The 17,935-nt window shown below is 40.5% G+C and overlaps 1 protein-coding gene and 4 non-coding genes across 9 annotated transcripts; 1 reads left to right on the top strand and 4 right to left on the bottom strand.

The window, feature by feature from the left end:
- Positions 1-570: 570 nt before the first annotated feature.
- Positions 571-644, bottom strand: TRNAI-AAU. The gene has a single exon. It is a non-coding gene; the product is annotated as a tRNA-Ile (tRNA).
- A 453-nt stretch (positions 645-1,097) lies between these two features.
- Positions 1,098-1,169, bottom strand: TRNAA-CGC. The gene has a single exon. It is a non-coding gene; the product is annotated as a tRNA-Ala (tRNA).
- An 822-nt stretch (positions 1,170-1,991) lies between these two features.
- On the top strand, positions 1,992-2,064 carry TRNAK-UUU. Its single transcript has one exon. It is a non-coding gene; the product is annotated as a tRNA-Lys (tRNA).
- An 8,138-nt stretch (positions 2,065-10,202) lies between these two features.
- On the bottom strand, positions 10,203-17,587 carry LOC120870463 (high mobility group nucleosome-binding domain-containing protein 4). Of its 5 annotated transcripts, XM_040250123.1 has the most exons (3): positions 17,388-17,475; positions 15,700-15,819; positions 10,203-11,782 (listed from the first exon to the last, which is right to left on the bottom strand). In XM_040250123.1, exon 3 carries the CDS (start codon positions 11,715-11,717, stop codon positions 11,445-11,447), a length of 273 nt encoding a protein of 90 aa, XP_040106057.1. In that variant the 5' UTR covers positions 11,718-11,782; positions 15,700-15,819; positions 17,388-17,475; the 3' UTR covers positions 10,203-11,444. The 5 variants fall into 5 exon arrangements, with proteins under 5 accessions (XP_040106057.1, XP_040106059.1, XP_040106058.1 ...); XM_040250125.1 differs by lacking the exon at positions 15,700-15,819 and having other exon boundaries at positions 17,388-17,587; XM_040250124.1 differs by lacking the exon at positions 17,388-17,475 and having other exon boundaries at positions 15,700-15,821.
- Positions 17,588-17,772: 185 nt separating this feature from the next.
- Positions 17,773-17,845, bottom strand: TRNAV-CAC. Its single transcript has one exon. It is a non-coding gene; the product is annotated as a tRNA-Val (tRNA).
- Positions 17,846-17,935: the final 90 nt, after the last annotated feature.

The following is a 17,935-nucleotide window of genomic DNA, read 5'->3' as shown; positions in this document are numbered from 1 at the left end:
GAACAGAGGGGCAACTGATGTTGATCAACCTGGACTGAATGGTTGGTGACAGACGGCAAGGTAGATTCTGGGAAAGGGCTTAGTCGTTTCTTACTTAAAAAACAAACAAACAAAAGCGACAAAATTCAAAGTAGGAAGAAAACTGTTCTCAAGGTGAGAATCCTCCCTTCAGATGAGGGATGATCTAGTCAAGTAGGAATCCTCAACTGAGCAATCAGAGATCATTCACACTTGCCCTGCATCTCAGTATGTTTTCGGACTATTTTGAGGACAGTGTTTTCTGGTGACGGTTTTTCCTTCTAATGAATTTAATAATTCCTAAAGTGCCTGCTCTTCTGTCCATGGAATTTTACACACACACACACGCGCGCGCGCGCGCGCGCGGGTCCTGCTGCTTTTCTGTTTCTCTAGGGCAAAACTTCGAGCACTCTGACTTACCCAAAAGACAGGTAGCCCGGACTCCCTCGGATGGTTTGGTCTTGTGGCAAAATCACGCAGCAGGTTGTCTCGCGGGTCAGTCCCTGACTTGGAAAGTAGTCAAGACTACACTACAGAGTTAAAAGTTAGCTTTGGCCCGTACGGGGATCGAACCCGCGACCTTGGCGTTATTAGCACCACGCTCTAACCAACTGAGCTAACCGGCCAGCTGATGTGACAGTGTTCTAAGCTTTAATAAGAAACTATTTCGATTCTTACTATTTCTGTTTGTTTTGCTATTATGAATAGAATGATGTTTCTGAGCCACTGGATTTACCTACACCAAAGAAGCCTTCGTTCTTTTCCCATTTGTCCTACTTTTTCAGTACCATGACTCAGCAACAATAGCCTCTCCTCCCCTTTCAGTGTTTCCGGACCAGCAACCGTTCCAAGTTTCCAGGTTGTTCCTCTTCGGCCATATGTACGCTGGGTGTGTTTTGCTGCGTTTTCAATTTCAGATAAAAATATCCTAAAATACCTCAAGGTTATCCTGCTTCCCTCTCTACACATACAGTTCTATACTTCGTGGCTAAAAGGGAATCATAGAAAATTAGACTAAGATACAACGTATACACAGATGTTTTTAAGGTATGATTTCTGATCACTTACGTAAAAGGACCTGGAGATGCCGGGGATCGAACCCGGGGCCTCATACATGCGAAGCATGCGCTCTACCACTGAGCTACATCCCCGACCCCTAAAGTAACTGTTTGCAGTTCTTCCCAATACTTTGAATTGGATTTTTCCTCCTCTGTAACTCTAAGATTTTCTGAGTGCTTAAGTTAAATTCTTCTTTGCGTTTTCAGTGGAATCTTGAAATGGTTAATGGTGCAACATTCATCTGCATCCCGAGTGGAGAAAGCTTTACAGTGACTGCACCCCTGTCAAGCACTTAATGTGGAGACCGAAGGATATCTGACGAGGAAAAAAGAGTGGGACTGTCCTTTTAAAGCTGCTGTTGCTTCTTCTTTTTTTTTTTTTTTTCTTCTTCAAAGATAGCTGAGACCCATTACGAAATCATATCGCTCCCTCAGTCCCTCGACCGACATTCAGGTATCCAAAGTGCGACCGAAAGATGATTTAATCACCCCTTAAAATTATCAGCTTTGGATTGACTTCCTTTTGAAAGTACTTTGGGCCCAGATACAGAATATTTGACTTATTTCTCTGGGAAACTTAGGAACTAACGGCCAACATTCTGCAGTTTTTGACTGCGCTGAATTCTGTATAGTACTATCGTATATATATCTCTATATGCAACATAGAGATATAGTGCTTATTTATACATACAGCGTTTATCTATACTAGAGAGTGAGAAAGAACTGGGGAGACATTATAATTAATGTAATATGGTTATATCTCGGCCTAAAAGAAGACTATGGCTGAGTTTCTATGTCAAGCAGTTTCCGAAGAGCCATCTCTGAACCGGAATCACAGTCGAAATATCTAAAATGGGTTATCTGAATGTATACATAAATTGACTATAGTTAATGTATGAGTCGTCATTTGCGTGAGCCCGGATAGCTCAGTCGGTAGAGCATCAGACTTTTAATCTGAGGGTCCAGGGTTCAAGTCCCTGTTCGGGCGGCTTTGGTTTTTCTTCCCTCTTCTTACACGTTTATCCCCCAAAACACTAACGGAAAGAAAAGTAAGCTCAAATTATAGACTGATTTCACTAAAAAAAACCAGGAAGGGATTATGAGCATGGCATAGTTATCATAACCCAAGATATTTTCAGACTGTAGAAGGGCCTTTTAGCCAGAAGTCAGAGCACACAACATTTCACCTAGATTCTGGAACACAATTAAAAATTTCACTGGTCACAACTTATCAAAGGCCAAACTCTTTCTTGAAAAGCAACCAATGTGCGGAACTGCTCTCTCTTCCCTACACTGACGAGCTCTGCTCAGCGCTCACTTTGAGGATGCCCAGGTAAACTGTACAGAGGAGGTGGTACCATACTCAGAACTCATGGCCCAGGGACAGAGCTTTCCAAACTTCTTTGGCCCTGATCAATTTGTACTTTAGTTTACATCTGGACCCCTACACACACGTGTAACAGGAACAAAAAGTTGCCTGAATTACCACTTACCACATGTATTGCATTCTATTTTGGATTCTATGTTAGTCTCAAAAATGCTGGGTGATACCCATCCTTAAATTCATTTTGTATCACCCTCATTTGGAATCACTGGGCTGTAGGGTGATTAAAAAGAAAAGAAAAGAAATGTAACATACAGTACAAAACAATAGGTACTGTGCTTGTTACCGAGACCAGACCCATACTGCTTGCAGAATGCTGCTACTGCTGCTGCTGCTAAGTCGCTTCAGTCGTGTCCGACTCTGTGCGACCCCATAGACGGCAGCCCACTAGGCTCCCCCGTCCCTGGGATTCTCCAGGCAAGAACACTGGAGTGGGTTGCCATTTCCTTCTCCAATGCATGAAAGTGAAAAGTGAAAGGGAGGTCCCTCAGTCGTGTCCGACTCTTCGCGACCCCATGGACTGCAGCCTACCAGGCTCCTCCGTCCATGGGATTCTCCAGGCAAGAGTACTGGAGTGGGGTGCCATTGCTTCTCTGGCTTGCAGAATGACAGACCAATAAGTTGAGAAACTAGTTTCGGGGGCAAGAAATAGCAACATTATTCAGTGTCAGTAGACAGAAGATGGTGGACTAGTGTCCCAAAGAACCATCTTCTCTGAGTTAGAAATCAGGTTTCTTTTATACTAAAAGGGGAGGTGGCAAAGTCCTGGTTCTGGGGTATATTAATTTCTTCCTTCCTGCAACCATTCACGGGAGGGTCTAGTCAGGTGTCCTGTGAGCTAAACAAAGGTATTTTAGTTTAACATTCATTACATGGGAGGCAGGGTTCCCAGAAATGAGCGCTTGCCTATAATTTAAGCTAATAGCCAACATCCCTTTAGTGACTAACTTGTAGCAAAAGCAACAGAATACAAAGGTGAAAGTAACTTATTCTTTCCTATTACACTCTGAGTAATCTGCTTGCACTGACTTTTCCTCTAAATCCAAGTTCTCTCTTCTAGAGACCCCAAAGCCTCAGGTCACCTCAGCACAGGGGCACCATCTCTGCCCTGTTAGGAACTACTGAAGAAGCATAACTTGGCATTTGGTAATTCCCCAAAGTGGAAATTTCATCCTAATGCATCCAGCAAATTACAGACAAATAAGATTTTACCTTGCTATTAAAAATTATCAAAGACTTCCCTGGCAGTCCAGAGGTTAAGAATCCAGGCTTCTACTGCAATTATCAAACAATTTATAAAACGTCTAGAAAAGAAAAACAGATCACTCCTTGTCAGTTGACTTGTTGGCATGGTAGGCAGCATATCAGCCTCATAATGTGAGAACCTTGAGGCCGTCCTCAGAGTGTAGCATTTGCAGCAAGAAAAATACCACAGAAGTAACCCAATCTGATTATCATTATTATTGTGATGAGTTACAGAAAAAAATTTCTCCTGTAAGCACTTACCACCTTAAAACTTTGATAAGGCCACTCAACTGTAGATGAAAGCTTTTCCTGTCTCTAAGAAAGTGCATTTGGGCTGTGACCCCATAGATTTTTGTTTGTTTTTTAATAATGCTTACAGTTTTTTCAAAAGAAAAGAAACTTCTTCTAACTTTAATTAAACATGATAAGCGGTGAGCGGGGTGGTCACAAAATTGAATATTTTCAAGTGTTGAGCTGCTACACTTCTTGAGAAGATGAAGGACTTACCAATATATCAGTGTGTATAGTTAGATGAGAGGCCAAGGATTCTACGTGCAGCCTTTGGGGGAAGTTTGAGATAGAAAGAGAAGTCAACCACTTGAACTTTTCCATTTTGCAGCTTGGATCTTAGTGGGCTAAAACACCAACCCTGCTGAGGTGCGTGCCAACAACAAAGGCCTACCTGGATGCTAATCCAGATGCTACAACAAAGGGCTACGTGGCTAATTGACAGACTTGCCAAGACTGTTACTCCAGTTCCAGGAGGTGAGCAGTTTATATGTTAGTTATAAAATGACACTGTATTAAATTATATACAGACAAACTATATCTCCATAGCCTGTATATCTTCAAGCACTTAAACGACTTCTAGGTAGAGGATTAAGAGGTGCAAACTATTATGTATAAAATAAATAAGCTACAAGGATATACTGTACAGCACAGAAGATATAGTCAATGTTTTATGATAACTATAGAGTATTATCTTTGAAAATTATGAATCACTATATTGTATACCTGAAACTTATATACTAATGTAAATTAACTATGTGTGTGTATTCAGTCACATCTGACTCTCTGTGATCCTGCAGACTGTAACCCCTCAGGCTCCTCTGTCCATGGTGTTTTCCAGGCAAGAATATTGAGGTGGGTTGACATTCCCTTCTCCAGGGGATCTTCCCAGCCCAGGGATCAGACCAGCATTTCCCAGTTTCTAAACCATTCATCCTTGCAAGGAAAAACTCAAAGGCTGCTTTGCACAAAGGATTTAGCTCTAAGCATGACCTTTAATGAAAAGACCTAGAGAGTGCCCATCTCTTTCCACAACCCTGTAGCCACAAGTTGAGATTAGATGAAGCATAAGAGTAAAGAAACAGGTTGGAGAGAAATTCAGTCAGTCTCCTACACGTGAACGAGTTTGGTTCTGAGAGTGTAGGCAGTGTGAACTGCGGGCAGATTCTTTATCGCTCAGCCATGGAGACTTCAATTTAAAAATATTTTTTTAAAAAAGTAATTCTAATCATTTGCTTTACCAGTCAAAACCTGCATCCTTCACTCAGAAAGCCTAGGTAACTTGAGGTAGTTCCACTGGTTAAGGTACTGTACTATAAGATTAAAAATGTTTTATTTTTTGTGTGAAAGGTGTTAGAAACCTATTACAGTATAGTACTATGTAGCCGATTGTATTAGCTGGGTACCTAGGCTAACTTTTTTGGACTTAACAAACTAGACTTAACAAATACACTCTCAGAACCAAACTCGTTCACGTGTAGGAGACTGACTGAATTTCTCTCCAACCTGTTTCTTTACTCTTATGCTTCATCTAATCTTAACTTGTGGCTACAGGGTTGTGGAAAGAGATGGGCACTCTCTAGGTCTTTTCATTAAAGGTCATGCTTAGAGCTAAATCCTTTGTGCAAAGCAGCCTTTGAGTTTTTCCTTGCAAGGATGAATGGTTTAGAAACTAAGGAGTCTAACTTTGGAACTTTTCACTTTTGCTTTTTTCTACTCTTCTTTTCAGATGGGCGAGCTTTTTCTATGTCTCTGGAAACTGAATACCTTCATTCTCTGGTGAAGGCAAGGCCCTTGGGCCTGTCTTTTAGCCTTGGCACATAATCAAAGCTCTAAAAATATTGCTGGATAAATCAAGAAATTTAATCCTTAAAAGCATATCGTCTTCTCTTTTTTTCACTTTGCCAATCCTACACTTCCTACAAGCACCAAATTCAAGTTTTCCTTTCCTTTATACCACACTCGGTTAGAGTGTGCAGACAGCACTTTTTAGCACTCATATCTAAATGAATATATAGCTAAATATGTTATATATATTTAGTTATTGGTTTTCCCAGTTGCTCAGCAGTAAAGAATCCACCTGCAATGTGGAAGACATGGGTTCCATGCCTGGGTTGGGAAGATCTCCTGGAAAAGGGAATATGTTATTAAATAAAATCAATTTAGTTAATAACACTTCCTTATATATTTGAAAGTTGCTGAGAAAGTAAATCTCAAAAGTGTCATAAGAAAAAAAATTGTAACTGTTAGGTAGTGGATGCTAACTAGGCTTATTGCAGTGATCATTTCACAATGTATACAAATAGTGAATCATTATGTTGTACATCTGAAACAAATATAATACTGTATGTCTGTTATACCTCAATAATTTTTTTTAATGACTAAATTAGTGGCTTGAACATTTATCTTTGTGGTTAACTTCATCATGGTCACCTAAAACAAATTTGAACAGATGTGACAAAGTAATAATAAAAGTACTAATATCTACATGTGTGATGGGACTTTCAATGTGCCAGGTACTGTGTTAAGCATTTTTGCTGGGTTTCTTAACTTGGGGACTGAACTTGGATAGGAAAGAAAAATTACAACTTTTAAACCCATAACCTCTAACTGAAATCTTGCATATCCTTCATGGATGAATGTAGGCAACAAATTACAGTCAGAAGAACTATAGAGCAGAAGAACTGTTACATTTCCATATCCCATTCTTGGGATACAAAGTATGTTACAGATATCTCATACTTAACTCTTTCAAAGTTACCGTAGTCATAAGATGGGTCTTGGTGATTAATATTTAATAGGTGGAATCCAGATTGCTGGAAGAAATATCAGTAACCTCAGATATGCAGATGACACCACCCTTACGGCAGAAAGCAAAGAGCAATTGAAAAGCCTCTTAATAAAAGTGAAAAAGGAGAGTGAAAAAGCTGCTTAAAACTCAACATTCAAAAAATAAAGATCATGGCATCTGGTCCCATCAATTCATGGCAAATAGATGGGGAAAGAGTGGAAACAGTGACAGACTTTTTATTTTGGGGGGCTCCAAAATCACTCCAAATGATGACTGCAGCCATGAAATTAATTTCTTCTCCTTGGAAGAAAAAGCTATGACCAACCTGACAGCGTATTAAAAAGCAGAGACATTGCTTTGCCAACAAAGATCGGTCTAGTCAAATCTATGGTTTTTCCAGTAGTCTTGTATGGATGTGACAGTTGGACTATAAAGAAAGCTGAGGGCCAAAGAACTGATGCTTTTGAACTGTGGTGTTGGAGAAGACTCTTGAGAGTCCCTTGGACTGCAAGTCCATCCTAAAGGAAATCAGTCCTGAATATTCATTGGAAGGACTGAAGCTGAAGCTCCAATACTTTGGCCACCTGATGCGAAGAACTGACTATTTAGAAAAGACCCTGATGCTGGGAATGATTGAAGGCTGGAGGAGAACGGGATGACAGAGGATGAGATGGTTGGATGGCATCACCGACTTGATGGACATGAGTTTGAGCAAGCTCTGGGAGTTGGTGATGGACAGGGAAGCCTGGTGTGCTGCAGTCCATGGGGTCTCAAAGAGTTGGACACGATTGAGCGACTGAAATGAACTGAACTGAACTGAAAAAGAACACATTGATATACCGCAAATTATTTTGTTTGATAGCTTTTTCTGTAGTATAACTGCTTTTCTTTGTTATCCTATTTTAATGCTTTTTAAAATGTAATTTGAGAAGGGCTTCGTTGGTTTCAGCAGGAGGCCTGAGGGCTCCCAGGCACCTTTGAAGCCCCGCACCAGCGGCGACCTCCTAGTGCTGGCAATGCCCGTGGCCCAGACTTCACTGAAGGGAACTCGAGGTTGGAGCTCGGGACCAGAAGGCCGAAGGTCTGCGAAGAGTGTAAGGAGCAATTCAGGGAAAAAAACTTCCCGGTTTCTGGATGCACTCCAGCGGGGGCTGATCGAGGCGACCGAGCAGCGGGGACCTCCGTGCGGCCTGGGTTTGCTCAGAGGTGTTTCCCGGCTTTGCGGCCTCAAGGAGAGGTGAAGAGGCGAGGACGTCAGGGCTCACGTCCTCGTCTTGGGGCAGTTAAAGTATCATGTTTGTATGACCCTGGGTGGAAGGCGCGGCGGGGCCTGGAGAGGAATGACCTACATTTTCCAAGGAGCACTACGCCTGTGTTGAGAGAACAAGAGCAAACCCGGAAAGTAAGTTTCCCTCCCTCTTCTTTGCAACTCTTCCAAGACTAATGCCTCAGTTTTGACGGTCAGAAATTTTATTATTGAAAACGCTGAATTCCTCAGTCTGTTTTGCGTCAGACACCCAAATTCTCGAAGTATTAATAAACCAGGATGTTAATTTATGAATTTACAGATAAGAATGCTAAGTGGATCAGGAGCGTGGGCAAGAGAGGTTTAAAGGCTACTTTGTAATTTCCTAATTTGTTCTTCTCCGCTTCAGAAATATTTGTCTAAAAAATTCTCCTCCTTGTACAGAAATAGTATCCTTTCTAGCTTTATGTTGCTAGAGATACACTAAAATTCTGAATTCCCATGCTACTTTCCCCCTTTCAAATTGTCCTTGCATTACTAGTTTTCATTGGAAATTACAGCTGTTTAGCTTGTAGAATATTGTTACTTACATTTGATTTTTTTCCTAATGGTATCTGGAGAAATTCCTTAATCAGAAACACCAAATTATTCTTTTGGATGGATTACCTTTGAGGTTGGGTTACCAGTGATCTTTTTAACGAGGAGCCTTCTAGATCCTGGAGTTATACACCTGGGTCTTAATCTAGATTTTACTCACTGTATGACCTCAGGGCAAATTATTTAATTTCTGTTTGCCTCAGTCTCACGAAATGCTAAAATGGGGATAGTAATATGATTCAAGTCATACAGTCATGGAAATAAAATTATACATGTAAATCACTGAGCAGAACAGTGTCTGGAAAACAATAAGCACTTAATGAGAAATATCTTATTACTGTTGACTAACTTCTGTTTTCATTTCGCTGCTTAGGTGTCAAAATGCCTCAAAGTGTACCCTTTCATGCTCTGACAACAAGGGTGAGGGCCTTCCTTCTGTGGGATTATCACAACAAACACACAGTGATGACTTTCTTGAATTTGATTTTGGATTCTTGACAACAGGGAATATTGATCTTTGATACTGTTCTGTGGTTTGGCAAAGAGAAAACACACATATTTGTAATATACCAAATAAAATGGGGTGGGAATAGTTGAACAGAGACAGGATAGTAATACAGCATGATAGAGTAGAATTTCCAGCAATTCAGTTGGGACAGCCATCTAACTGGGTTCCTCCAACTCCTTACCACACACACACACACACACACACACACAGAGAGATAACTTAGATTGTATGGATTCCCTATTCAGAAATTTAATCGCATTCCATCATTTTCAGAGAAAAATGACAATGTGGAGAGTCTTCCATTTTCTGGCCTCTCACTATCTCTGCAATCCTATCAACTATCACTCTTACCCACCCTCACTCCAATTCTGTCACTTCTGCCTCTTTGTTCTTCCTCGGCACACCGAACACATTTTCATCTCATCTCTGCATTTGATTTTCCCTCTGCTGGAATGCTTTCCCCTCAGAGACACATCTCTTATTCCTTTACTTCATTAGAAGCTCTGCTCAAATGTCATCTCATCAGAGAGGACTTCTCCAACCTCCCTGTCTAAACAGCACCCACTTATACTTGTTTATTTAAAGCACTCCATCACATAAATTCGTGTATTTTCTACACCCTCCCCCACTAGAATATCAGCTTGGTGAAAGCAGACTTTGTTTTGTTCACTGCTGTACTCCCAGCACTTGAACAATGCCTAAAACTAGAAAAAGGAAAGACTTAACGACTGTAAAGAAACAAAACAAAACAAAAAGAATGTATGGTTATCTCAAAAGAATATACAGATATGAGTTTAGAAAGGCTGATAAATCAACTTCAGCTGAAAGCAGAAAATGTAGTAACTAAAAATATACTATATAAAGGTAGCATCCAACAGTGTACTGTCCCTAAGAAATATTAACAAAACATTTAATGGAGAAAATTATAAAACTTTATTGAAAGATATTTTAAAAGTCAAAATAAATGGAGAATTATACTATGTTCATGAATTGGAAGACTCACTATTATAATTAATGTATACATTCAATACAAATCCAATAAAAATTTCAACTTTTCATCTGTTTGATTTGGAACTTGTCAATCTAATTGTAGAAGTTGTATAGAAAAGTAATTGGCTTAGAATAGCCAAGATACTCCAAGGAAGAAAAGTTTGTTGATGTTGAAGGTGGAGGTGAAATTGTCCTGAGAGATCAAGACCTTTTTCTAAAGTGGTAATACTCAGGATTGTATAGTACTGCCACAAGGTTAGACAAATTGACCAGTGAGTCAGAACAGAAACCATCAACAGACTCCCCCACCCCTCCACACAAAGAAACCTGATTTATGAAAAGAGTCAGTGTTATAGATCATTGGGGAAAGGATGAACTTTTCAGAAAATGGTGTTGGAACAACCACTTAACATATGGAAAAAAACATACTGAATTACTATCTCATGTTTTTGTAAGAATCAGTTCAGAGAGGACTAAAGACAAACGTAAAAAGCAAACTATAAAATTTTTAAAGGCAGTAAAGAGTAGCTTTATGACTTTTGAGTAGGAAATGATCACTCCCTTACCATGGAGCTAACTTGTATCCAGCTTTATAAGAGACTTTTCAAAAATAGTTATTTCCAGCAGGACATGGGTGACATTCCATAACATCTTACAACTTTCAAACTCATCTCTCCAAAGTCAACAAAGTCTGCTGCTACAATAAACAGGAAAAATTTTCAAAAAGGGTGATTAATTCACATGAGGCATTTAAGAGATTTTCACAGGTCAACTCTGACATGGAGGAAAGGAACTAAAAATTCCAGGATTATTAATGAGATGATCCACAAACTACAAACAGGATTCCTGGTTCTTCTGAGCAACACCATCTTGATGTCATCACCAGAAAGCCCGAGAATTGTTACCTGATGCAGCTGATTCTAGGAGTGTCAAGGCTGTATCATGACTCCTGGTTTCAGGAAGTCAAGAATGTGCTGATGACATCAAGAAAGGAGGACATGAAGTATTTTTTCTCCACACAGTAAGGCTTCTGAGCCATAGTGGCTGACATGTGTGAATGTCAGAGAATCTCTCCTGGGAACCAAGAATAATCTTCAAATACGAGGACAGATACTTCTGTTTCCCCCCATTTCAATCCAGCTTCTGAAACATTCTACTAGTGGTTATTTGCCCTTTCTACAAAAGATAACAACGAAGTATCTCGTGTGCTAAGAACATAACTTAAAAAAAAAAATCTACATTTTAAAAAAATTTGATTTAAAAATAGTATTTCAAACAGTAGAGTCACTAGAAGTACAGAGCTATCAAAAAGGTACACTTCATTTAGCATCCCCAGTGCCTTCTGCTTTCTGTGACTGGACTGTAGAGGCATCTCGGTTTTTCGCAGGGTTGTTCCCATCCTTGCCGACTTCTGCTTTCCCCTTTCTCCCTTTGGCCAGCTTCTCTCCCTTCTTTGCAGGGGCCTTTTTTGGCCTGGGCTCTGGTTTTGGAAGGGCAGGTTTAGCAGACAACCGTGCTGATCTCCTCTGTGGCTCATCCTTCACCTTCCCTTTGTCACCTTTAGCATCTCCTTTTGCCTTTCTCTTGGGCATGGTGGCAGCAGCACTTGGCAGCCCAAGGGGTTCTTCTGTCTTTCGCACTGTTCCTAGAAAGATTTCTTTGACAAGACACAAAAAGTGTAAGTCATAAAGAAAAAGACTGACAAATTTAACTACATTAAAATTCACATTTTAACTATATTAAAATTTGTAATTTATATAGCAAAAAGATGTGTAAAAAAGTTAAGTTACAAGCTGGGGAAAGATCTTCATAATACATATAACTGACAAAGGATTAGAGTCCAGACTATGTAAAGAATTCCTACAGATCCACAAGAAAAGGATGAAAGGAAAATTTAAAAACAATGGGCAAAAGTATTAATAAGTACTTCTTAGAAAAAGCATGAATGGTGAATAAGCAAATAAAAAACGTCAACTTCATTAGTAATATGAGAATGAATACAAAAATCAAAGGATATAACATTTCATATCCATCAAATTGGTAAACTGTCTGACAATATTAAGGGCTCAGCAGATGTAGAACAATGAAAATGCATACACTTCTAAGGTGTGTGTTCTTATGTGTGTAAATTAGTGTGTGGCATTATTTAAAGCAATTTCACCTCTAGGTGTTTACTTGGAGGAATTCTTGAAGGTGTGTATACAAGACCCCTACAAGAATGTTCATAGCAACAATGTAATTTAAAGAACCTAAAAGCACCCAGTGTCCTTCAATAGAATAAATACATTTTGGTAATATCTGCAGAAGGGAATACTATTCAGCAGTAGAAATGAATAGACTGCCGTTACATGCAAAAACACGGATGAATCTCAAGAACACAATGTTGGGCAAAAAAACAGTTGCAAAATGGATCTACAGTATAGATCCTTTTCTAAGTGTAAAACTAAATGACTTTTTCTATGCAGTAAAACTAAAAAGAGCAAGGGATAAATATAAAAATCAAAACAGTAGTCACCTCAAAGGGAGCTGAGAAAAGGATGGTGTTCATCCAGAAATAAGGGCAGGCAGGGGGGCGGGGGGCGAGGGGTGTTCTTTCCCTTAAACTAGAAGAGGGTGGGGAATGAAACATGAATAATACACCATTATTCTCTATATTTTACAGAGTAATTTTATGTGTTTGCTCAAGAATAAAAGCCACTTAAAAAAGGTGGGTAGCCCAGAGCACAGATTCAAGGTCACACAGAATAGAAATGATTTATTTTGAGTCTCGATAATTAGGACTTGGGCCCATGGCTGGTATTCAAACACTTTGGAAATTTTTTAAAGCTTTAGGCCAAGATTAGCTACTCATCCTTGTGTCCCATCCTTGAAAATGTTACCTGGGGAATTCTGTAACCCTATGCCCTGCCTTACTCCTTAATATTTTAAGAAAAAAATTATGTTTTATGTAAATTGCCCCAGAGTTTTGTTTGGTACTTTTGCTGGATCTCACCATCTAGATAGAGTGGGCAAACATGGTCCTTGAGTAAACTTGGATTTTTTTTGAGCAAACTTAGATTTGATTTTTATATTTCCTGGCTAACAAAGGCAAGTGACCACCTGTAAATGGTGCTAAAACATCAAATTACTATTTTTTCACTATGACTAGAATTTCTGGAAATTTTGTCCTTTTCCTTTCTTCTTGTGGAACAGAGAGAGAAATGAGTTAAAATAAAGAGGCTCAGTGGTAAAGATCTGCTTACAATGAAGAAGATGCCAGTTCGATCCCTGGGTCGGGAAGACCCCCTGGAGAAGGAAATGGCAACCTACTCCAGTGTCGTTGCCTGGGAAATCCCAGGACAGAGGAGCCTGGCAGGATATGGTCCATGAGGAATGGCAAGTCATTCTCCTTACATCTCACTCCAGTTTGTTTCTTAGCCCATGTCCTGTCCTGGGAATGCTCACAATCTGTTTCCTAGGCTCAGTCTTCATGTTAGATCCCTTGAAATCCATCCCAAGCAGAGGAACCAGGATCACCACATGTCAAAGGCCCAAACACAGCAAGTGACAACAAAGATAAATTCAAGAAAAACAGGCCACAAGCTGGATTCTGGATCTGAGTATATGAATATGGATTACATCATTGAAATTCACACTTAGGAAGTTTATCAGAACAGGTGACTGACCTTACAAATATAGGAGATAAATGCACAAATAATGAAAAAGCTGGCAGGATAAACGTTATGTCATTTTCATGAAGTCCAAGGAGGTCGGGGAGGCAAAGGCTCTCACCACACATATTAATTTAAAATAAATTACTTGAGGTAGAGTACAGGGAATTTTTTAGGGCAATGAAACTATTCTGCATGCTACTAACTGTAATGTTGGATAATGACATTACACATCACAGAAAACCCACAGAACTACATACAAAGCATGAACCTTAATGTAAACAATAATTATAATAATTAGTTAATATAATGTATAAATATTGGCTCATCCATTGTAACAAACATACCACACCAATGCAAGCTGTTAATAATGGAGATAGAGAGAAAATATATGGGAACTCTCTTTCTGCTAAACCTAAAACTTTTCTAAAGAAATAAAGTCTACCAGTTAAAGTTAAACAAAAACATTTTAAGAATTAGAAAGAAAGAATTTGCTAGGTGATAAAATATATAAGTCACAGGACTATAAATATTCCATCATGCATGTGAATGAAAAGAAAAATTATTAATTGGCAGATAAATCTTTTCTAAGTTTTTGTTTTTACTTAAAAATTTTTTAACTGAAATATAGTTGATGTACAATATGATTTTAGCTTCAAGTGTGACAGATAAATTTTTAAAGTAATATAACTTTTGGGAATACAGAGATAGGACTTTCAATGGTATTAACAAGGCAAGAAATTATCAAGACAGATTCTGAGGTTGTTTTCCCAAGACATGGCAACAATTTAAAACGTTTTAGGAATCTAACAATTCCCTTTTGTTAAAATAACACTTCTCATGTCAAAATTTTATTAACAGACAACAGAACAAGTTTGTGAAAGTTCTGAATCATTGGAATTCATATTGTAAAGAACTGGACTGAAATTCTTGAGAAAATCTCAATTTAACCCTTCATTTAACCAAATTGCTTGTTTTATGATGTGGAAAGGTATCTCAGTAGCCTTACGGCAAGGGGTAGGGAATAGCCTTTTTTAAAAATCCTTTTCTTAGCTATGAAGATTTGTGTTTTTTTTTTTTATATTAGAAAAAGACCTATGATGTTTAAATATACTGACAGAAACAGCTTTTTAAAAAGGACTAATAGAGAAATAAAAAGCAAATGATGTTTTTCTTCTGCAATAAAAATATAGAAATGGTTAGTAAGATGAGGAGATGCAGGTGTATTAAAATCTTCCACATAGTTAACTTCTGGGAATTCCCCAAACTGTGTCCATAACATATAAAATACATCAATCTCTGTCCCCAGAAATGGGCTGAATTTGTCCACCCCTCCAACCACATTCATAGGTTGAAGTCTTAACCTTCAGTACCTCAGACTGTGACTGTATTGGGAGATGGGGCCTTTAAAGAGATGAATAAGTAAGATGAATTTATGGGTGGGTCTTAATCCACTGACTGTCATATTGGATATTAGGACACAGATAATACAAACAGAGAGGACCACGTGAGGATACAGCAAGAAGATGCCATCTGCAAGTCAAAGAGAGAGGTCTCAGAAGAAGCTGAACCTGCTGCCACCTTGATCTTGGACTCCCAGCTTCCAGGACTGTGAGAAAATAAATGTCTGTGGTTCAAGATATTCAGTCTGTGATGTTTTGTTATGGCAGTCCTAACAAACAAGTACAGGAGGAAAGAGTGTAAAGGCCTCAGTGACTTATGACATATCTTGTATTAGATTAATTTTGATGTTTTGCCCAGCTCTCAAAATCTTTTTTCCATGCCGTTTTTTTTTTCTCTTTCATCATGAGCCTGTCTCTACTATCTGAGGACCAAATCCCACCTCATCCCATATGTACCCCACACCATCCCCAGCAAAGGCACATTTTAGCAGCAGCCTTTTGCTTCTTTGATTGTTCCTGACCTGGGTTCTATGAAGTTTGTTCTAACTTGGGTTCTGGTTTCAATCCAAAGTCAGAAGGCCACTCTCTTCTCTCCGCCTCTTACTTATGGCAAGATAGTGCCTTGGGGTTGGAGGGAAGACCTGGAAAATGGTTACAACACCAAGCTTAGGAAGGAGACAATAAAGAATATAGTATAAATAAATAAAAGATCCTATTCAAGGTGCGGTACACTGCAGGAGCAAGAGGTCACACAGTGTCACTCTCCAAGGCCTATTTGTTCTCCACATTCCAAGGTGGGCAGACTGAACTTCCATATGAGGTTAAGTGAGAGAGACTGGGGGAGGAATGGAGGGTTAGTAGGTGAAGGTAAGAAAGGGCAGAGTGTTTAAAAGGGTAGGGCTACCACTGGATCTTGTCAGAACACACCTGATTTGAAGAGAAGGAGAGAGCCATAAGCTTCCAGACAAACTGTGACCCATCTGCAGCACGCTGGCTTGGGGTACACTCAGCTTCCCTGCTAAAGGACTCCTGCTCCTCAGCATCAGGGAAAGATGGAGAGGATGAATCCTCATCACCTTCTGGGCCCCTGAAGCTTGTTCAGGCACCACATTAACTCACCTGTATTTCTGAGTAGTATAAAGGGGATTTTAAGTGAAAATGTCTTAGATAAGTTTGCATTGAGCACCTGCCAAACTTACTGTCTTGCTAACAAGAGAAACTATTACAAGATGATAAAAGCATGGTTCTTCCAGAGAAGGTATGAAAATGGAGGAGTAATAGGGCTGTAATGCCTATACACATTACCTGTTAAAAAACGTAAGGAAGAAAAAAAAAAAAAAAACAGTTCACAACAGTTCATTAGGTAAGGATTGTCCTTTCTTGTCTTAAGGCCATAAAAACATCACATTCATAATAGTCATTGAGGGAACCTGGAACAATGTGATCTGAGAGACTAGGCTTGGCTAACTGTTAGAAATAGTAACAATAATGATATTAATTCATCTAAGAAGAAGACCCTGAGGGTATACCCAAGGCTGTTTGGTATTATAGCAAGACTTCTTTCCCAGAAAAGCTTTGATTGATTCACTTAACATGGAAGCAGGTCATGTAACAGAGTTAAGAAGCCAGACCCCAGGGCACAAATCCTGGTTTTAAACAAGTGCTGCCAGTGACTTCTCAAGCTTCAAAGCAATACGGAGTATCCACAGCTGGCCCATTTCTTAACTTTGGGGTCGTTTTTCTTGTTGACAGGAAAAGGACAAAGTGGAGGCAGACTCAGTCCTTCGGCGTCTCCTTTAGGAGGGGGTTCTAAGTGGTGAGGCCTCGTAAGCTGGGGAAGGGCGGTGAGAAAGAGTCCAGGCCAGGGCAGCCCAGCCCACAGCCCTGCTGGCCCAAGGTTTTCAAATCCCCTCCTCGCCTCCCTTTTTTTCCTGCCCTAGCGTCTCAGTGAGGGGACTTCTCTTCCCTGAAGGACCTGAGATCTCTCTAACCTTCACCTCCCGGATTCCGCTTTTCCCAAAGATTCACACTCGAAGCCCAGGAGAGCCACGGCAGCTGTTCTGGAGAGTGGAAGGCAAGGTGGGGCTGTCGGGGGCCCGAGGTCACCCTATAACAAGGGCCAGATTGCAGAAGGGTCGCCAGTCTACGGAGGGCAGCGGGATTACCCCGGTTTTCCGGAGACGCAGGCTCAGGCTCCCCGGGTACTCACCCGAGTCTCGCGGCCGTCCGAGGGGCGCGGGACTCCCAGCTGCCGGCCTGCAGCGCCGGTGCCCGGGGCTGAGGCAAGGCCGTCACGGATCGCAGGCTGGCGAAGAGACGCCCGGAGCTGGGCGCTGCCGGGAACAGGAAGGCAAGCCAAGGCAAGGATGCGCTTCCGGGGCTGCGGGCTTCGGGTAGCCTCGCCGAGCCGGGGACCCGCGGGCTCTCCCCCGCGTGAAGCGTGTGTCCGCTTCCGGCGCCGCGGGCTCCCGACCCACCTTGAGCAGCGTGGCCTCAGCACCACGGCCTGGGGCGAGAGAAATAAGAAAAGGAAGTGTGAAGATTTTTAACGATCTTAAATATAAAGGCGAGCCAGGATCGCAAAGGAAAACGGTTGTTTCCGCCCGGTTTCGAACCGGGGACCTTTCGCGTGTGAGGCGAACGTGATAACCACTACACTACGGAAACATGTTAAAAGTAATTTTCCTCAGCAGATCCTTTCTGCTGAAGACAGACTCCTCCGATTTCCTCCTCCTCTTCCGATTTCTCATCTTTATC

The sequence above is a fragment of the Oryx dammah genome, unplaced genomic scaffold, assembly GCF_014754425.2.
Source record: "Oryx dammah isolate SB20612 unplaced genomic scaffold, SCBI_Odam_1.1 HiC_scaffold_11, whole genome shotgun sequence".
Taxonomy (NCBI): domain Eukaryota; kingdom Metazoa; phylum Chordata; class Mammalia; order Artiodactyla; family Bovidae; genus Oryx; species Oryx dammah.
The sequence above is the reverse complement of the archived record's forward strand: the minus strand, read 5'-3'. Positions and strand labels throughout refer to the sequence as shown.

Coding starts and splice junctions, on each gene's coding strand:
- LOC120870463 (XM_040250125.1), bottom strand. CDS start 11,717: ATGCCCAAGAGAAAGGCAAAAGGAGATGCTAAAGGTGACAAAGGGAAG.